This window comes from Colobus angolensis, unplaced genomic scaffold, assembly GCF_000951035.1.
Source record: "Colobus angolensis palliatus isolate OR3802 unplaced genomic scaffold, Cang.pa_1.0 Scaffold322, whole genome shotgun sequence".
NCBI classification, from domain to species: domain Eukaryota; kingdom Metazoa; phylum Chordata; class Mammalia; order Primates; family Cercopithecidae; genus Colobus; species Colobus angolensis.
Genome location: NW_012116511.1, coordinates 2,695,493 through 2,718,314, shown reverse-complemented (window position 1 = coordinate 2,718,314; position 22,822 = coordinate 2,695,493). Strand labels below are relative to the sequence as shown.

The 22,822-nt window shown below is 38.6% G+C and overlaps 1 protein-coding gene across 1 annotated transcript in view; it reads right to left on the bottom strand.

Moving 5' to 3' along the window:
* The window catches only part of PTPRK (protein tyrosine phosphatase, receptor type, K), a 587,115-nt gene extending 564,300 nt beyond the window's left edge, over positions 1–22,815 (bottom strand). The window contains exon 1 of the mRNA XM_011951661.1: positions 22,382–22,815. Coding sequence (XP_011807051.1) covers positions 22,382–22,478 — 97 coding nt within the window. The 5' untranslated portion in view covers positions 22,479–22,815. The remainder of the gene's footprint in view (positions 1–22,381) is intronic.
* Positions 22,816–22,822: the final 7 nt, after the last annotated feature.

The following is a 22,822-nucleotide window of genomic DNA, read 5'->3' as shown; positions in this document are numbered from 1 at the left end:
AAACAAACAGTAAAATCTCAGTAACTGGAGGTGGAGTGAGAGGACTAAAAATCACTCTAAAATCTGAATTGCAGAACATTTTAAAATAATATGTTGTGTATATTATGAAGTATTTTTAACAATAAGTAGTTTTAACAACATGTTGACTAAAATACGTCCTAAAGGATTTTTCTCAAGAGTAGATTTAGATACTTTGCTATTAGCATACTGTTTATGTCTGAATTGTGAAAAAAAAATTAATTTTCTTAGGAGCTGTAAATAAATCCCCTGAAACTGTAGTCATCCTGCTTCCTTAACACTCTTTTTCTGTCAACAATGTTAAAAAGACAAATTATAGCCTAGCTTCCATTACAAGCACTCTCCCATCCAAACTATGGACAGTTTGCACTTTCAAAACAGAGCCCTTCCCATCCTGGGCTCCTGGATACTGAGGGGACTTTTCAGGCCTGCGTCTCATTGATACAGCCCAGAGAATCTACATTTGAAATATTTATTTAAGAAACCTCATCACTTGGAAGAATACTGGCTTTTCTTGCCCACTTAAACGAACCAGCTCCCTCCAACCCATGGGGGAGACATTTACTCAGTTCAATAAACAGCACTTGGCAAAGAGCCCTTCCTCTACTTTATTTGCATCCCAATGTCCTCCTCTGCTTTTAGCAAGATGAGGCTAAGGGAATGCTGGAGAACAGTGGCATCAATGCTCCTCTGTCCTGATAACTGTCTGATCCTCTAAAGGTTGAAAAATATATCTAAGTATGACAATATGCATAACTCAAAGTTTTCAGGATATATACTGAATTACAAGGTTATGCCACACTGATACATAAAATGCAAAATTGTATTTTTATAATTATATTCTGGAATTAGGCCACAGAATAAATATGGAATAAAAACATATTATCTTGACAAAAAACTCAGCTGGATGCCCACACATAGATAAATAGAATGAATGGCAGAGAGAGAGAAGACAGGCAGCAGACAGTTACTCTGCTAGCTATTTTCAATTACTGAAGTAGCTCTACTCACAAGTTTTACAGTTGATTGGAGGTTTTCTGCATCTTTTTTGTTCCTTTGTTGTTGTCTTTAAGTCTTGGATATATTTTTATTCATCAAAATTATTTCGATGTTCCATTGAGTATCACCATGGGTATTTCAACATAAATTTTAAATCAAGTTTTATTTACATAGTATTATTTTGTTTTAAAATCAATATGCAGCTTTATTTGAAGACAAATGTGAATAATGAGTTCATACAGGTATGTCCAAAGTGCATTTGCCTTCCTTTGTTTTTGTCAAGAGCAATACCAAAATAGGAAAAGTAAATATAAAAAATAAAAAATAAAAAAACCTTAGCTTTATTCACAACATCTTGTCATAAAGAAACAAAAGACTATGTAAAAAGTACTCAACAGGACTGATCTCTACAAGTGAAACGTTGAATTGTAAATCTTCAGGTTCGAAAAATATTTTACAAGACAATCCAGTCTTCTCAAGCCAAACCTGGTAGTCAGTCAGTATCTGAAGAGCCACAGAGCAAGGCATCGCAATCACAGTAACTTACACGTGTAGCTCAGTTTGGAAAAGAATATCCAACATAAACTACCCAGTCGGATTCTCACAACCCCGTGAACATCTACAAATTATACATGAATTGAGGATAAGGAACAGGCAATACAAGTTAAATTACTCATTTACCAAATCACGCAAACTCTGTGCTCTTTGCACTGTACCAGGAAATGCCACGACATAATAGTTAAGAGAATAAACTTGGAGCTTATAAAGTTGTGCGAATAGGATTTATAGTGAACACTGTATGAAAGAAGTATAGTAGCTTTCCCACATTTTTGGCCGGACCCACAATTAGAAATTCTCTTTGTGTTGTGACTCAGTACATAGACACATAAAGATATATAAATCTATTCCATTAAAATCAAAGTTTCATGAAACAATACTTCTCTCTTCCTCTACAAAATGTACGATTATCTTTTTTATTGTTTTTGTTATATTATATTCTATTTCATGGTTGGTCTGTTTTTTTCCTTAAGCTGGTTGCTATCTACTGAATCGAATTCAGTACTCACCAAATGGGTGGTTACATACAATTTGAAAATAATGAGCTGATACTTAGCTCAATGCTAGGACCAGTAAACACTAAAATGTTAGTTATTGAAAATAGTTTTTAAAGTTATGTCCCTATAGGTTGGTGGACTCAAAACATTCAAAAGGTATACAATGTTTACCTCTGAAATACTCAGGCAAGACATGTAAACAGCCTAGAGAAACATATACCAATGGCTTCAGTGTCTGATGCAGAGGCAGGTAAAATCCTGATGCTCATGTATTGTCATTATGTCATCAGGCTGCAGTGAAGGAGTGGCTAAATATAGTGAGAAATGAACTAAAAATCTTTATCAGGCCCTGCTGAATAAACAGAAGGTTGAAATACAGAGTAATACAAATTAGAAGTTGTCTGTCAAAAACAGATGCTCTAAAATGGGTCATCCTCGTTAATATAATCATGTGATTAACTGAAAATTTGGGGGGAATGTTGAGGGGGGAGTCTCATTTCAATCACTGTGGCCACTACTGGTAAGCTTTCCAGCCTTATGAATTACAATTTACCTAGCATAATTACATCTTTGATTATGCTTAGCTAATTCAGCCATCACTTTGAATATCAATTAATTGTTAAAGTATTATAGGCATAAAGGTAAGAGATTGAGTTTAACATCTACTGACCCCAGGTCATACAGTAGAGATTGATTTTTAAAAATAAGTCCCTGAGAGTTTATATGAACATATGTCTTTTTCCTATTATATAACCATTTAAGTGCAGAAAACAAAGCTTTCAATCAACTTAGTACTATACCTTTATTAATTCTGAATATGATTTGTCTCTATGTCTTCTCCCACTCAGTTTCCTCAAGGAGAAGGACTACACTAACTGAGAAGAGTTAAAAATCTACATTTTGTTTTGCACAGTCTGGGAAATATTTGTTATGAAATCTATACCTTGTTGCCTGGGATAAGTGCAGTGGCATAATCTTGACTCACTGCAACCTCCGCCTCCTGGGCTCAAGCGATCCTCCTACCTCAGCCTCCCAGGTAGGCTGGGACTACAGGTGCGTGCCACCACACGCAGCTAATTTTTTATTTTTCGTAGAGACAGAGTTTCACCACATTGGCCAGGCTGGTCTCAAATTTCTGACCTCAAATGATCCACCCGCCTCAGCCTTCCAAAGTGCTAGGATTACAGGCGTGAGCCACCGGGCCCAGTCTGAAATCTATGTTTAAACTGTACAGTTTGGAATGCTTCCAAATTCTTGAAATTGTTCATATATAAGGGAAAGTAAATTTTTTTCCAACTACAAGATAAAAGATTTTATATAAGATATACAAGGAGAAATCATACAGAGAAAATCCATTTTCCCAAAATAAGTCATAAGTCACTTGGGGACTGTCAGCACTTTGTCATATATTACTAAACTCAAACCACACACACACCCTTCCCATTAAAAGGGAAAAAAATACATACACAACATATTCACAACCTGCCAATTTCAAGAACTTTCTTACAATATACCTTAAAATGTGAATATCTTAGTTTTAGACACTAGGTTTTTTGTGGGCAGAGCCTAACAAAGCATGTGGAGCACAAGAATTTCCAATTAGCACTACATTAATCTTACATGACATTTTTTGGAACATGAAATATTTTTGTCCTACATAAACAAATATTATAAGAGCATATGTTAAAATAACATTCCACTTTTCTAACACTGATAGAGATTAAATAATGAAAAAATTTTAAAATTTAAGTGAAATAATCAAAAGTAACTTTAGCTAACAAATAGTAATAACTGCTTACAAGTAACTGATAATTCAGTAGAAAATAATGATAAAAGATGATTAAATCAAAAGCTCAAATGCAATATTAAGATGAAAAAACATGTTTTATATTTAATAATGTATATTTTGTAGATGTTAACAATTTTACATACATACACCCAAAATAAAATTCCATCAAAGTGGCAATGTATATCAGAATTGGATGAAAATCTACCTACTTTTACTGACATGTTGATTCTTCCAATATTTCTGAATAACTTAAATATTGGGTGCTCTTGTGAGCCACAAGAGGTTTGTTAGTACAAAGATTATGTAGTAACTTACAAGCAACATTTGCTGAAAACGCACTACCTACTGTGTAGTATTTGGGAAATATGGTGTTTAGCATGAAAAATGTCCATAATTCAAAGACATTGAAAAGTTTATCTTTTATATAGTCCTAGCAGTGCTTAAGTTAAAGGCCTTAAAGAGAGGTTGAATACTCATATCAATACCTGAGACCAAGGAGAGTCAATCCTGTACAGTGGGGAAATTTGAGTTAAATAGAAAAAGTCTTCTTCTTGGGAACTTATTCCTGAGATTAAGCTCCACAGTGGATGCACCAAAGCCTTCTGACATCAACATTTTGTATCAATGAACCTAAAGTTTCTTGATAACCAAACCCCCACCAGGAATTTCAAAACGGACCAGGTTTTCTTACACTAAACTGTTCAATTAGGAAAGTGTTATAGAAAGATCCCATAATTAAAGAGGATTATCTCACTGGATTCCTCACACCCATATCCCAAATTATAAGGCATGGAGTAGTGGGCTGAAACCAGCCTATACCAGCTCCTGAAAGTCAGTTGCTAAAATGTTCAGGAATTTTGTGGGCCAGTTATTAGTCACAACTGTTATTTAAAATTAAATTATATAAACTTACAGTTAAATGAATTACATTAAATACAGGTAATAAATCAAAACTTATCTCTTTCTGATTATATTACTATTAATTATATTTGCAGGGTATTTACTTCTCTTGTATCCGTATGGTGGAAATACTAAATAAGAGTGTGTTACTATGCATCTCTTCCTAATTTTGTGTTCAGTGATGTCACAATGGTCCTTTGAATTCAGCCATGGTGGCAGTATTTATACCATGGAAACTGACAAGTGCTAAAACCTGAACTTTGACCAGGCATGGTGGTTCACGCCTGTAATCCCAGCACTTTGGGAGGCTGAGGCAGGCAGATCATGAGGTCAGGAGTTCGAGACTAGCCTGGCCAACATGGTGAAACACCATCTCTAGTAAAAATACAAAAATTAGCTGGGCATAATGGCACATGCCTGTAATCCCAACTACTCAGGAGGCTGAGGCAGGAGAATCACTTGAAGCCAGGAGGCAGAGGTTGCGATGAACTGAGATCATGCCACTGCACTCCAGCCTGGGTGACAGAGCGAGACTCCATCTCAAAACAAACAAAAACCTGAACTTTTTGGCTTCAGAGCAGATTATTAAACATTACCACCATGACTATTACTTCCTCATTTTCCCAAATACACTTTGTGCCCATTCATAAGGATTTTGCCAATTGATGGCCTGATGGTACTTTTTGTACCTCCCACTCTTAATTATATCTTAATTATTTCTAGATCTTCTAAATAGTCTGTAAGGTCATTAAGTGCAGGGACTTAGTCAACTACATCATTTTGCCCTCTGTGCTATACAAACTGCCTGGCACAATGAGCATGCATTTACTATTTGATTAACTTAACCAAACTAACATGAAAGAAATCAGATAAACTCTGTCATACATATTTCGTTGAACGAAGAGACCACTAGCTCACCAGCCTAACTTTATGTATTTTTTTTTTTACAGACAAGGTCTTTCTCCGTTGCACAAGCTAGAGTGCAGTACCCAATCATCACTCACTGCAGCCTTTCACTACTGAGCTCAAGCAATCCTCCAGCCTCAGCATCCAAAATAGCTGGGACTACAAGCATGCACCACTATGCCTGGTTATTATTATTTGTGTGTGTGTGTAGAGACAAGGGCTTGCTATTTTTGCCTACCAGACTAACTTTATTAGGGATAGTAATCAATCCTATAAATGCACAAATCAATGGTTCCTGCCCCAATAAGGTGTTGCCAGCAAGACCATATTAACAACTCAGACTGATATCACTTGTTTTAACAAGCTTTGAAGGATATTATATTTGACATTCTGTCATAAATGCAAAAGTGTACAGAATAGATATATCCTTTTTGTCATTGCTCACATAAAAGACAACATGTGATGCAACTGTAATGCCAATAAATCAGGTGACAAGAACAATAAGAGTCTTGACCTAAAAGGACACCTCTTACTCTTTCAAAGCATTAGCCTCTGGAAAGGTAAATGCTGATATGACATCCTGCCCCTTCTCTGTCCCCTACCCTTTACTTGACTACATTTGAAAGCAACAGGAAAAACTCTTAACAAAATTATATGCTTTTCCAAAATGTGCTGGCAACTGGAAGCAGCCTGTAGTATAACTGTCAATGAGCAAGGAGCAAGGATAGAGTACTTTCAGCCAATGGTGTGCCAAATTGTGAACAAATTGTGGAGTCCAGGAAAGATCTCAAGTGGATACTTCGGTGAACAGTAAGTAACTGAGAAATTCAAAGGATTGCCCCTACAGACTCCTGAACCTAAATTAAAGGTAAAAATAACAGCCCTCAAAGCAATTAGCAGGCTTCACCTGGGATCTGTATTCCTGATAAGAATTAGCTGGGAAAGGGCACAATGTACTTTGCAAAATCTGAAATGTTGCCTAAGGAGTTAGCAATCACCCGGGTTCTTCTGGCAATCTCGGCACTCACCTTTCCTGGCTGTGGGTTTGTCCAATACCCTAGTACAAATAGATTGAAAGTCAGAGCCTGAATCACATTGGTTAAAATTTATGGCTTCTCCTGTACATTATCATATTTAAGCATACTACTATCTAGTGTTTTCATTATATAGATCTCCCAATCTCAGTTACTCATTTTCTGATTCAGTATCCTTTAGGTATTATTGTGATGAACATATGTAGCAGTCTGCTTTCCAAATAATAAGTGAGCCATGATTCTGGGGTCCAGGACAAGCATGTACACATCCCTACTTTTAGAACTGTTTCATAGTTAAATTTAGATGTGCCATAGAAGTTGTGAAGTTTTGTTAATGCTCCTTTTATTAAGACTGAATCTGGTCAAACAGTACACCAAAATGATAACAACTTAAGAAATTTACTTTTTTTTTATTTTTTTTGAGATGGAGTCTCACTCTGTCACCAGGCTGGAGTGCAGTGGCACAATGTCGGCTCACTGCAACTTCTGCCTCCTGGGTTCAAGCGATTCTCCTGCCTCAGCCTCCTGAGTAGCTGGGACTACAAGTGTGCACTACCACGCCCAACTAAATTTTGCACTTTTAGTAGAGACGGGGTTTCAACATGTTGGCCAGGATGGTCTAGATTTCCTGGCCTCATGATTCACCCACCTCAGCCTCCCAAAGTTCTGGGATTACAGGCGTGAGCCACCACTCCCGGTCTAAGAAATTTAATTTTTAAATGAAGATGAGTAGCCAGGCGGTGGTTCATGCCTATAATCCCAACACTTTGGAAGGCCGAGGCGGGCCGATCACTTAAAGTCAGGAGCTCAAGACCCGCCTGACCAACAGGAAGAAACCCCATCTCTACTAAAAATACAAAATTAGCCATGCATGGTGGCACACACCTGCAATCCCAGAACTTTGGGAGGCTACTCGGGAGGCTGAGGCAGGAGAATCACTTGAACCTGGGAGGCGGAGATTGCAGTAAACCGAGATCATGCCATTGCACTCCAGCCAGGGCAACAACAGCAAAACTTTGTCTCAAAAAAGATAAATGAATACACAAAATAAAAAATAACTGAAGATGAGTTTATGAAGACGGTTGCTGCCACCACAATCACAAAGAAGACCTAGGTTAGCAGGAGCATCCAGTCAGAACACAAAGTTGCAAATACTGTAAGGACATTGTAAGGACATTATCTCAGTGAGATTCCAACCTGCAGTGCAAAGAGCTTCTCTGGTAAGAAAGTTAACAGGGATTTCTAATATCTGGACTGCACAAGTGTTACACAAAGAAAAGAGAAGTTTGTGTCAATTAAAGCTAGAAAAGATAGCGTTAAAAAGTTGGAAAAATAAAAGAAATCTAAAGCTCGAGTCAAACATAAAATCCTTCTCAAAGTTTGGAAAGGTTTTCCTCTGTGTTGACAGGCCAAAGAGCAATTCCGCAAATGAGCTAATAATTGTCAAAACCTTAGCCAGACCTTTCCACCATGTGCCAGGACTAAGTGGCTTTACTCAGAGGACAGCAGCTTGAAAAAGTCTTGGGGTTCAAATAGATTTGAACTAAGGAAAATTAAACAGCTAGACAACCTTCAAAAAGAAAAAGAAAAATGTTATATAGAATTCATAAACACATGTTCTAAAGGCCAGTGCATTTGTTTAGCATATGTGTCAAATGCAAGCAGAAGCAATACTGATATTCCTTCCTCATTCTATAACCATTGGGGAAACAATATACCAACATTCTTAGGCATTAAAGAAATCCCTCTTATCTTGTTGATTAATTCTAATTATCTCATTCTAAATCTGAGTGCTACTCCCAGATAGGGCATAATACTTACTGGGATGGGCACTGGTTGGAGTGGCAGAGATTTCATTCCTCCACTTTCTGGTCAATTCTTATTTTAACCTTATTCCCAATTTAGAATTTTCATATTTTATCATCTGAGATTAAATCGTTCTAGAAGGTAAGAAATTGTTTGTAGGTCAAAAACTTTCTACCTCCCTCAACCCACCTAGAGAATTTTAAATGCATTTTCCAAAGATGCTGGGTAAGTTTTTATACATGGCGAGAATCTGATCTCTACAAAAAAATTTTTAAAAATTAGCCAGGTATGGTGGCGCACGCCTGCGGTCCCAGCTCCTCTGAAGGCTGAGGCAAGAGGACTGCTTGAGCCCAGGAGGTTGAGGCCGCAGAGAGCTACGTTCACACCACTGCATTCCCGCCTGGATGACAGAGTAAAAGAATAAATTTGCCTCTTGTTTTCATAAACACTGGATTATATTCTATAAAGTGATGCTTGTGGTCTTTGCTATCAGCATATTGAGTTGATTTACTTCAGGCTTCCTATTATCTATTCTCTGGTGGTTTTATTTTAACGTAAAAGATAATGTAGTTAGAAATTTTAAAAGATAACAGCGTGAGATTAGATATTCTGCAAACATTGGCAATTTCATTAACAATAATAACTAAAATAGACAAATTTTATTAGTGTGTCAGGCACTCATTTAAGCACTGTAACTCAATATTTCTCAAAACTTCTATCTGAAATGGATACTTTCCCATTTTGAAGATGTGGAAACTGAAGGAAAGTGGTCAGATCATGTAGTAATAACATGTTGGAACGTATATTCTCACTCAAGCAGTCAAGTTCCAATGTACGCATTCTTTAACACTATGCTCTATACTATGTGTGGAGATCAGCATTTGATAAGTATTCTTTTACTTAAACATAAAATGGGCATAAAATATCAGTGACTTAACACAAAATAGTTTTTTAAATTTCTATATTTGAACCTTGGGTATATGTAATTTGGTAATTTTAATTTGGCTTAGAAAAAATTTACACTTCTCCAAAATTGCTTTTTTCTCCTTAATTCACACACTAGAGACCATGTGGGCCTCCTTTAAGACTGAAGTTCAAAATCCCCATTTCCTGGTAAGACCAAGAATGTATTTAAATAACTACTGTTGTCCCCTTCATAATGAATGACCAAAAAGTGCCTTATGGGATGCAGGTGCCAGGGCAATTAGGTGATGGTCATAGCCCACCCTCATTCCTGGATGATAGGACTCTGCCAGCCACTGGCCTCCCTCTCTTGTTGATGCCTACTACACAGGGCAATGGGCTGCAGAAGCTATAGCAGAGAGAGGGCTGATCAAAGTCCAGGCAACAGAGGCAGTTCATGAGCAGCTGCAGGTCAGAGCAAATAGGATTCTGCAGCCAAACAACCAAGGATTCTGCACATGAATGTTCAGGTTGTAAATGCACACTGACATACACCGTAGTCTAAGAGGCTGTCCACCAATCTTCCCGATCCTGCTTCCAGAGGGAGAGTTAGTGACAGCAAACCTCCAGAAAACAAATGTGCTCTCTCCTCTGCCTGACTTTGTTTACATTTCGGATTACTCAACTTTTGGGAAATTCCACTTGGTGGAATTTTACTATTATTGTGGCAATGTTTTTGTAATTCTTTTTCGGTAGGCTTTTACTTGTTTGAGTAGTTTCAAGACCATGGGAAGACTACAGACGGACTGGAATTATCCTAGGCAAGTTCTGAAGTGAATCAGCAAACTGAGACAGACGGAGCTTTGATACTTGCCACATCTCAGGAGTATGGTCAGTTACAAAATATATGGTCAGTTACCAAAAAAGCCCCACACTTCATTTGTGAATCACTAGAAGTGGGGAGCAATGCAAATATTACCGTGCCTTAAAAGTCATTAACATTATAAATGCTTCACAGGCACTGGGACAAGTTACTGTTGGCTTACTTGCCAGCACACTCAAAACCTGGCACAGCATGGGCACATAGTAAGGTGTTCAAAGATACATGAAGTCAAAGAATAAATCAAAGAATATAAACCTCATCAGAATCATGTGCAGAACAGCTCTGATGATAAGAGCATGTTCTAGCTCATCATGAAAAATTTTAAAAGGAAAAAAGTATACACACAGCTTTCTATATACGATATATATAAGTACTTAAAACATGTTTACATTTCTTTAACAACTTATTTTATAACCACATAATCTATATTGAATATCTGGAGGAAATACAAATACAGTAGACCCCCTTACCCAAAGTTTCACTTTCTGTGGTTTCAGCTGCCCTTGGTCAACTGTGGTCTAAAAATATTAAATGAAAAACTTCAGGCAGGGCTCTGTGGTTCACACCTGTAATCCCAGCACTTTGGGAGGCTGAGGGGGGCGAGTCACCTTAGGTCAGGAGTTCAAGATCAGCCTGGCCAACATGGCAAAACTCCATCTCTACTAAAAACACAAAAATTAGCCAGGAATGGTGAAGGTGGGTGCCTGTAATCCCAGCTACTTGGGAGGCTAAGGCAGGAGAATTGCTTGAACTCGGGAGGCAGAGGTTGCAGTGAGCCAAGATCATGCCACTGCACTCCAGCCTGAGCAATAAGAGCGAAACTCCATCTAAAGAACACAAAAATATTTCAGACATAAATAACTTTTAAATTACACACCATTCTGAGTAGCGTGACAAAATCACATGCTGTCTCACTCCATCCTACCCGGGACATGAAGCATCCCGTTGTCTAGTGTGTCCATATTGTACAGGCCACTAGCCTGTTAGTCACTCAGTAGCTATTTCCACTGTCAATTGAAACAACATAGTATAGTATATATAAGGGTGGGTTCTATATGAGTTTCAGATATCTACTGGTCACCTTGGACTATATCCCCCAGAGATATGGGAGGGCTACTGAACTACTTGGTAGCATTAAAGTTTATTTATACATACATAGGAAGTACATATATGTGAAAAAAGTTGGGGGGGAGACTGCACTTTTTGATACATGATTGCAGAATCACCCATTATTCACAAGAACCATGCTCACTCTTCTTTATTATACCACCTTCCCCAACACTGAGAGGCACTGTATCACTTAAACATGCAAATATATGAAGCATTTATTGTTTTCATTTCCATTCTTCAGCATATACACTTTTTGTGCCTTCGGCAATACTTTCCTTATTGTCAAAGTTTCTATTCCTAACAAAATTTACATTTTTATGGTAGTTTACAAATATAAAACTACTTTCACATATATTATTCATTTTCACCTTAAAAGGGTCTGGTTCAGTAGACTAGACAAGACATTAAAGTCATTCTTCATTGTAATATTCTCATTTTGGTGATAAAGAAATGAGGATCAAGCAGAAAGGACTGCTCCCAAATCTCAGAAAGTGACAGAGCTTAAGACTGGAACACAAGTCATCCTGTAGCAAGGCCAATGCTCTGGGCATTCAACAGCCTCCTGCATAGATCTCCAAAGGCTTTGGCTCTGAAGTAGGTTGCTGCCAGCTCCTTCACCTCATTCATATATTTCCTGAGCATTTAAGTGCTGGTTTAGATAAAGGGGCATAAGGAGTCAACACTAGATAGCAATCTGCTCCAACCGACCAGGTGGTTAGGGCAAATTATTACAAACTTCATCATTTAGTACTGACAGTCATCACATAAGGACATAAATAAGACAGAAAAAGAGTCATGTTATTATAATAAGTTATTTATGATAATAGACAAAAGTGTATGAAAACAAGCCTCCAGTGACAGAGAGAAGTCACTGGAGGTCACATGATGAAGTCAGTAAACCTTCCTTCTCAACCACTGCCTTCACCCCTATGTGCCAGGCCAGCTGCCCTGGCCATTGAAGGGCCATTACAGACCTTTAACATGCCTGGGGACTATCCCCTGGCCTCAACTGGCACAGCCATGGTCCTCAGTCAAATCCACTAGCACTAACATGTGACTAAAACAGCCTGGGTAAAACTCTCATTTAGGAGAGGAGGTAGCTAGGCAAACAGCTGCTACTTCTCTGTATTTTATTCATTACTAAGTACCTCAAGATATTTCTTATAGCAACTCTTCCTAATATCCCATGTTGCTCAAATATACATAATAAAGTGAGGCAGCAGAGGTTAGAAGATCAAAATTAAAAATAAAATCACCATCATCTCTTGAGCTTTTCAAAAATAGTAGAGTTAGTAGGTTTTGTCTGTGTCAATATCATTTACCATAGCTTACTTTACCCTTTGCTTTCTATTAAAAATAAATAAATGCATACATGCAAACACCTATACATGCATACATATATAAATTCTATCAGGATATCTGAAAACCAAGCAGTTATCCAAGATGGTCTCCTGCATTCACAGACATATTATCACCTCATATTCAATTACTATTCAATTGGATTCAATTACTATTCAAATCCAATCATTAAGTCAGGTTTATATTTGGAAATATTGTTTCAGAAATTTGGAATACAAATCAAAATTTTTTAATCTTAAATGAGAATTATCTACATAGATTACTCTTAAGAAAAACTATATATAGAGAGAGAGATAGAATACATTGGTATATGATATATATATATATAGTAAGAACACTAACCTATACATTAAAATCTTTAATTTGAGCTCAAGTTCTTCCTACCTGTGTGGCTTTGGGCAAGTTATGTCAAATGAAGGGGTCATTAATTTCTAAGGTCTTTTTTAACACCAAATTCTATGAATTTTTAATGTTAGACTAATTCAATACTGAGGCAAGGAAAATAAAATAACAGAAATAATATAAATTCATGCTTTAAAGTAGTCCTTAAAAGGAAAGCCAACAAATACTCTCAGATTAAAAACAGGTGATCTGTAAATGTATACAAGCCTGCCAGACACAAATTGCCTCTTTCCTCTCTTTCTCTTCCACCCTTTCCACTTAGAGATCAACTAGTAGTCCACAACAGGGAACCATCTGATCCCATTGTCTCTTCCCCATCATCTCCTACCTTCTTTCTTCCCCATCAGAAAGTTTATAAACCCTGGGCTAAGCCAATCAACCACTAACTTCCCCTCAGTCAGAGCCTTAGATTAAATGGTTGGATACATGATCTACTGGATTCAATCACTGTAAACCTTAGAGCCTTATCAGTTACAGGCAGCAGATAATTCACATTTCCTTAAGGGACTTGAACCTGGGATCTTGTCAGGTGGGAGCTGCCACAGCCATCATGCCTCTGTATGGAGCCTAAAAAGCTCCTGGAATACCCTAGAACTAAACTGAACAGGCAGAGAAACATCATGTCTCTGGAATTATGTCAACTTCTAAATCAAGCTCCACCTGAATTGTAGTTAGGAGAGACAAATAAATTCACCTTTTGTTGCAACCAGTCTGGGTTACATTTTCTGCCAAGATGCAACCAAAGAAATGTCTAATCTTTTAACATTTGTGTACATTCATTAACGACTCATGACTCTACCAGTGACTCACGTAGCCACTTAGGACAAGTTATTACTTAACCCCTCTAGGCCTTAGTTTGTAAAATGGAGATGATCCTCATCTTAAAGGATATTGTGAGGATTTAAAATTATGTAAAACACTGATCACAGGCCCTAGCAGGTCATGGGCTCTCAGTAAATGGCAGCTCATATTGTTATTTTTGCAATTGCTTTGGGAAAAGCTCTCTTCTCCAACATGTAAAAAAATAAATGAACCTAATTATTGCTCATAAGAATAAAAGCAGGACGAGTAAAAAATACAAGTTCTAGAATTTGGAGTAAAATTAGAAAAAGTAACTGTAAAACTCTTGAAGATATATGAAAGTGCTCTCTCAGAGTTTCTCCATCACTACTTCTCCTCTAACAGTGATCAGTCTCCTATTAAACCTCTTTCTTTAAACGTCAGTGTCTAAATTAAGTACATACGGAAATCATACTGATTTACAGTTAATTAATTCAATAAATTATATATTTTATATTTAAGACAATATAGGTTAGGCAGACTTTTATTTACAGTATCAAAAATGTACAGAATGTTGCTATTATCCCAAACTCCAGCTTCTGATCTCATGATACAGCCAACCATAATGGGTGAATATTAATTTTTACTTCTTGTTTTTTATTAGTCTCTGCCATAACCATGTCATTATGCTAGTATTTTCTGAATCACTAGTGAATGGAAAAAAAATATAGCAGTTGTGATTTAATCAGAGACATCTCTGTTGAAACAGCACAAGTAGACACATTTAGAATAGTAAATGGATAACAAAAAACACTTACAGGCTCATTAATAAGAAGGCAATTAGGTCTTCTGGGAAAATTCATTTTCTAAAAGAATGCTAAAGCAAGCTATAAAATGCAAGTAAAATTGTGTTTTGACATGAATAGTGTACACTGTCTATTACATCATAATTTTTCTCTTGAGAAAACTGACAAGAATTTGTTCTTAAATATGAGCACAAAAGATAATAAAAAGAACACCAGTTATATTTAATGCATTCTACCTACTAACTCCCATTCATTAAATTTGACTGTCCTATAAATGAGCTCCTTACTACAAAGATCTTAAATTACACTTAGATGAAAAAGAGAATTATAAAGCAAGAGACTGTTACTAGTAATATCAGAGGGAATAGTATTTCCTATATCAACATAACATTATGCTAAAAATGATTTGCATATAGCATGTTTGGTTCCTTAAAGAGTATGTTTATCTTTAAATATTCTTATACAAAATATTCATAACCAAAACTAGTCTTATTTTTAGTCTCTTATGAAAATTTTTTTTCAAAATCGTCTGAGCATTCTTTTAAAAAACTTCTATAGTACTGTTGTTTTGATGTGTCTGGAATGCTAAATAATACTCAAGCAAATATTGATCAGAAATATAACTCCGGGGGCCGGGCATAGTGGTTCACACCTGTAATCCCAGCACTTTGGAAGGCTGAAATAGGAATATCACTTCAGCTCAGGAGTTCATGACCAGTCTGAGCAACATGGTAAAACCCCATCTCTACTAAAACTACAAAAGTTAGCTGGGCATGGTGGCGCACCTGTAATCTCAGCTACTTGGAAGACTGTGGCAGGAGAATCTCTTGAACCCAGAAGGCAGAAGTTGCAGTGAGCCGAGATCGTTCCACTGCACTCCAGCTTGGGTGACAGGACGACACTCCATCTCCATAAAAACAAAAGAAAAGAAAAGAAAGAGACAAAGAAAGGAAAAAGAAATATAAAATCCAAGGAAATGTATTACAGTTTATAATTAATCCTTTTGCAATCCTCTTGAAATTCTACAGTAAAGTGCATGTGACAATCTTTTTAAGCTGAGCTTTCTTTGTCCTAGAGCAGCGTTTCTCAGAATTAAATCTTCCATCAAATCACCTGGGGATTTAATTAAAATGCAGATTCTGATTCAGTAAATCTGGGGTGGCTCTGATAGATGATCACAGATCATCACAAGTTTCTAGATGATGCTAATTATATTGGTTCATGAACCACAAAATCCCAGGACACCTTGCAGCGAGGAATACAATGACCATGAAGCAATCAGGCATCAATCCCTGGGTGGGTAGTGAGGACCCTAGAAAGCCTTCCTCTCTACTCTTGAATTTATTGAATGACCTAAGAAAAATCACATCAAGGAACTGTTGCCAGTCTGCCACTTAAGCAGCTGCTAGGTCACCTCCACTGTCCAACAAGGATTAGGGGAATTTCTGTGGCTAGTCAGCTGCAGCCTTGAACAACGTTTGGAGAATCAGCGTATGAGCAGCTGGTTAAGGAACAGGTTGCACTGGGAAGGGTTTATATAAATAGACACCAATCTGGAGAAAGATTTATTATTTTATCCCTAAAGTATAACAGTATAGTATAGTAAACAGTATAGATTATATACAGCTTATTTTCCTCTTGTTTCTATATCTATGAAATAAAGTAATGATCTATTGTCACTACTCTTTCCAAAAACGTAAGTATGGAGTTTTGATACCATCTCTAGATGCCCTTACCTTCCTTCTAACCTAAATGCTTCTACAACTAAGTCCTAGCATTGTTAAGAGGTGTATGTGTGTATGTGTGTGTGTGTGTGTGTGTGTGTGTATGTATTCACACACGGGACTACATACTTACATCTTTCACATTTCCCAAGAAAATAAATACAAACAATAACTCCACTACACACTATTTTATTTGGCCTTGTTTCTGAATTCCCCTTATTAAAACAATTCCTAGAATGACACCTGTTGGAGGATTCAGCCAGCACTGCCCTGTATCATCATTTTCATTATCGGAGCTCAATAATCATATTAAGTGGAAACACAGATTATTCCATTTAGGACAACTTAATTTGATCCTAAAACAACTGTTAAGTGACAAAATAAGCCACTTGTAATTTTTATGGATTATCAACACACAAAGGAGAATGCCAAAAAATTCAACCAGAGTTAAGTGGGGAAATGGCAATGTTCCACGAGAGGATCTATGTGATCCTTAGATCCCAGGCCCAGTGTTTTCCAGAACCTCAACAATCTAAAAAAAACTCACAAAACTAAGTTTTAAAATTACATACACTTAGTTTTCATTATTAAAATATTAAATACAGATCAAAAGAATTCCCACAAGAATACAAAAGGAAAATAAACATACTTCCCGCAACAGAACCTTCATGAAACTTTAAAAACCTTTTATGTGAAACTACATTTCTTTAGGAGTATTTTCACAAAACACATTTGCACTAATGTGGAGTGTGAAGTTTATAGACTATTCAGAGTTCACAATGACGTCAAACATCATAACATTTTTTAAGTTTTCCAAAGCATAGTTGTATGTAACTCATCTCACTTATCTCAAAATATCAAGCAATATGGTTCTGAAATTGTCTAGCCCCATTTATAAAAGGGAACTCAAAGACTTTCAGAGACAGCAACAAATGAACGTTCTGTGACATTAAAAGATTAGTTCATGGATACGCACATTTGCTTTTTGCTTCAATTGAAATAAAAATTAGCCTGATTAATGTATTATTCACATACTTTGTTATCAAATACTATTTTAAGACCTATCATGAATTGGTGTCTTGTACTTTTTTTTTAGTACTATGACAAACAGCATGAGTTTTGATTAAAAAAACAAGTCATGTTCAAAAGCAATTACATCTTTTTAGGTAAAAAGAAACACCATTTGATAAAGGAACACAGACCAGATACATATGATCAAAGCATAAAGACTGAGAGGAATACAGAGGGAAATTTTTACATTGACAGAACTAGAAATAAATGTGTTTGGGCAAAGGCAAAGGCTGATTTCAACAAACAAGCCAAAAGTAGGACTTTTTTTCCTCTTCTAAAAATTAAGTAAAAGATCAAAGACACATACACACACACACACACGTGCAAACACACAGAATCCCTGTGTTCTTTGTTTTGTCTTTAAGAACAATCTGTAAACTCTCTTGATGCTTCCTGCTCTCAATCTTCCAGCATCTCTCTTCCTGCCCTCCATGAAAAGCAAGTAGGGGAAATGGGAGCAGCATAGATCCCTATTTAGCATGATTTACACTGTTTTTAACACCAGTTTGAGTAGACCTGGTACATTGCACTTTAAAAATATTAGTAGCCAACACACTTTTTCTATATGGAATCATATCACATGAATTAAATATTCCTTTAAAGGCCAGAAAAACCTGTAACAAACCATCAATGCTAGAAATATGAGAGTTGGTGGGAATGCTGGCATTAGCTTTGGTTAGTGGATGAGTCATATTTCCAGTTCTTAAGGACATGTACAGCACTAAAATATATTTGGCAAAACCAAAAGGGCTGTGATCTTGTGTATATGAATGTGGGGCTCTGTTTTTGCTAGAGAAGAGTAGGAGGGAGTGTGGGAGGGGGCAGAGAGGCAGAGGGGTTGATTTATTTTTCAAATTCACATTTATGAACACAAAGAGAGAGCTGTCAGCAGTACACATGCCAATGTCCAAACAGCAGCCAGACTCGCCTCTTTCCATCTGGGTAGGGCAGACACAAAACTACATTTCGCGATCTAGGAAAATCAACAGTCAGATACAAGGGGACTAGAGAGAGAAAAAACAGTTCTGGAAATGTCCAGCTACATATGATTGCTAGTGATTAGAATGTGGAGTTTTAATGAATTGAAGGACAGAGGGATATTTAGCCAATCAAAACCAAAAAAAACTAACAGGCAAACCTTAAAGCAAGTTGGCTCCAATACACCTTCCAAGCAGGTAAAAAGTATAAGAGGAATTAATTTCACATAAAGAGACAACAAGGAGTCAGCTATTGCTCAGGTGCTGCTTAGATGAGTTACAGGGTACTAAGGATCAGGTGAGTGCACATCAACAGGGTGACATGTCAGGAGCTATAGACAAAGCAGGATCTCGAGCTGTATTTCCAGGCTCCTATCATACAAGAGAGACAATGGTCCCTCTCTAGGTCGTTGATAAGACTGCATCTAAAATGCTACATATTATTCTTAACACAGAGTTGAAAAGCTGAACCAACAGTTAAACAAACAGCTAAAGAAACTGACTAAAAATATTTTTTTTCTGTAGTTAGAAACACTAGGAATGTTAATAGTGACTCTTCCACGGGTCTAACTCAAGTAAGGATTTATACAAGATAAATTTTAAAAAAAAATTAAGGATAATTGATCATTGTGCTGACAAAATTATGGTCTGGCCAATCTAGTATGTTTATGTTTAACAGTAACTATGTTTAACAACAATTAAAATGAATGGCTGAGTGAAAACACACAGATGTGCGCGCACGCACACACACACACACAAATCCTGAATAGCCTGCACTTACTGGAGAGAGAATTTGGAAGCAGTAAAAAGCCAAAACTAAGGCACTTAATGATGATTACACCCCAGATAGCTGCACAATGCTTTGCGATTTACAGTGCTAGTTCCCATAAATTACTTCATTTAATTATAAAAACCATGTGGAAAGGTCAAGTCGGGTATTATTATCCCCATTTTACAGATGAGAAAGCTGAGTTTCCAAATCACCTTACCTGCATCTGGTTTTGTCAGTCTATCTAAGTCCTACAGAAAACTTTCTTATATTATGATATCAAGATATCATAGCTATACAACCCAGTGAATAAATTTTAATACTTCTTTATTCTTCTATGCCTCGGTTCCTCAGATATGACATGGGGGTCATTTTAAGTGAGAGATGAAACTGAAAGAATATGAGTTGAGATTTACAGAAAGTTCTGGTTTTAAAGAGGCTCACAGTGCAGCAGTTTTACACTTTAACTGTAAAAGCTAAGAAAAAAGTCACAATAATGAAAACACTCTTGCATTTTTGGTTTAAACAAAGAAAACCGAGTAAGTATATGACATATGTCATATATTTTCAACGCTCAGCCTTTCAAAATTTGCTTTTGAAGCTTACTACATTAGGGACCACATGATATCAGAAAGTAAACTGATCTCAATGAATATTATTTGAAAGACATACTTAAGATATTTTTAAATTCTCAACATGAATTTGTCTTGAACTTTTAAAGTGTGTTGATTTAAATTTCTCAAAAGGAATAAAAGTTCACTATTTAAAGTAACATATAAGAAAAAACAGAAAAATAGAATACACCTCCAATCTCTAATACATCTCTAATCTATGTCTGCAACAAATCTGACTGCCATAGAATTTTATGACAAAAAAATCAGATGATTTATGATAGCCAGAAAAAAGGAAGTATTAACAAAACAAACTTATAATTTGTGAAGAAAGGCAAATCCACAATCTGACTTTAAACTCTGGGAATAAAAGACATTCATTTCTGGGCATACATTCCTAACGGGCAAAATCTTGAGATGCAATCGTGTGATTACTGTACTTTTCAGGAGTGCACATTATATTAATTAAATATACAACATAGTATCAAATGTTATGCTTGTCACTAAAGAAAAGCCAGGCATATTTAGTTAAAGTACTTAGAACTAGATATCTAAGAACACAATTGTTTATTGTACATTCTAAACTCCAGGTATCAAAAAAGCTCATTTGCACATTCAGCTGGAGGAAACGTAATATTTACTTGTTAATTAAAGGGTAAATAACATTTAAAAAGAGAAAAAGAAAAGTTTCTTTACTGCTGAAAATACATCCATCAGCTGTGGCGACATTAATAGTTGGAACTCTTGAATACATGTAAGTTTAATCATGCAACTGGTAGAGTTCAAACTTTCAATTAACAAACTACAAGCCTTTTCAAGCGTAGGCTCTCGGTGCAGTGACACTGTTCAGAAATCAATACTCACTCCAACTTGCCTGCATATAATGAGTTACATCAAGCACGGTTTCAATACTAACGGGCATTATATGTCAGAGATGCATGCAGTAATGCTTACTCCAGAAAGAATTCAATTAAATCATCGGATCATTCTTTGCACAGAGCTGTTACCCTCTGCGTACACCACCTATATACAGGGCTTTTCCTCTGCATGCTGCCATTTCATAATCTCTGCCTGAATGTACGACACATGCTGCCACCTGGATCTGTTGTTTAACTCCCTTTACAGAGTTCTAAAGGGGGCGGGGATAAAAGGGCAATGGAAGGGAAATAAACGATTACTCCAGAAAACAACAATTTGAGTTTATTTCCAGGAAACAGGGCAGCCACAACAACGTGAGAAACTGTCAGGTACTAAGTAAGTTCTTTGCGTCCTGCGGCTTCAGCCCGGAGCGCGGCTGTCGCTTTTCCCGTCTTCTCCATCACCCTCTGGCCACCTCTTCGTCTCCATCTGCACCGCGAACCCCAGCAGCGGATGCGCTCGCCAGCCAAGCTAAGCTGGGTAGGTTGGCCAGAAAAGTTGTCAGGACAGGCGGGAGGTAGACAAGTGCTTGGGAGCCCGCTCCCCAGCGTCCACCTGGTGAAACTTCAGAGCACCCAGAGGAGAGAACGAAAGAAGCAACCAACCTACATGAAGGATAACAAAACTGGAGGGGAACAGAGGGCGGGACCGGGAAAGCCGGGGTTCACGTACTTCTTTGAGCCGCTTGACCGAGAACGCCCAGGGCTACTGCGAGACGCTCCACATGTCTCCTTTTGGGTTCCCCCGGCGGAAGGCAGTTATTTACAGTCCGCTTCCAGCCCCAGGCCGGATCCGGGGGGCGTGGGGCCAGCCTGGCGGTGGTTTTGCCCGAGGAGCGGGCTCCCAGGCGCGAGGCAGGCTCCCTCCGCCGGGCGCCCAGACCTCGATCCCCATGAACGTTCGGAGTGGGTCCTTAGAACCGCATTTCAACACATCTTACAGGGCTCCGCCGACACACACACAGAACATGCTCCAGGCAGTGCCCAAGCGCACAGGGCAAGCCCAGGAGCAACCCAGCGCTGGGGGAGGAGAAATGGGACTCGGGGAGGGACGGGGAAGTAGTTAGACAATAGTCAGGGGAGGTTATTCCCGGGACAAAAAGCACCTGGCAAAGCGCGCCGAGGTCAGTCCCTTCGAATCTCCACATTCTGACAATGGCTTCCCGGGGAATTTGTTTAAACACCCAAGTGGCAGACAGCAACAAGCCCGCACCACAAGCAACAGAGCGCCGTCACCGGAGTCGTAACTACTTTTTCTTTCTCTCTTCCCCACTAGCCCGGCGCAGGCCACGCGAGATGCCGAAGCCAGCAGGTCCCCACAGTCTCCGGCTCGACCATGCCAGCGTGCGCCCCGAGCGAGCTTCGGAGAGGAACAATGGGTGCCCCACGTCCCACCTGGCACGAACTCTGGGAACAGCCCTCCTTGTACCCTGTATGCCCCACCCCCGACGGACCGCGAGAGCTCCCCACGATCCTTGTCCCCAGTCCTGGCGGGGACCTGGCTCACCCCTCGTGAGCCCAGGACTCCGGGCGTTAGTCGGGGACGCCCCCCGGCCACTCACCTGCGGAGAACTGGCCGTGGGCCGACCCCAGGAAAGGCCAAGGGGAGAGGAACAAGAGCGCCACAAAAGCAGGCAGCGCCGCCGCCGCCGTATCCATGCCGAGTTTGGGAGAAGTTTCAAGCAGCTTTGCAAAGAGCTGCCGGAGGGATCGCCGCGAAATCCACGACGGAGGCGCGGGCTGGGCCTCGCGGGCTGAGGACGGGGAGAGGACAGCCGCCCGCCCGCACTTTTTCCTTCTTCGCGGTCGCCAAACTACCTTTGGGGCGAAAGCGTCGCCAGCGTCGCCGGCCGGCCGCGGCGGCAGCTCTCCATGCTCGGCGGAGGCTGCTCCTGTTAGTCAAGAGTTACTTTGCTCGGGGAGGGACGGGGGCGGAGCCGGGGGTGACGTCGCCCCGCGGGCTCCGGGCGCTTCTGAGGAATGCGGGCTCGGGCGCGGCGCCA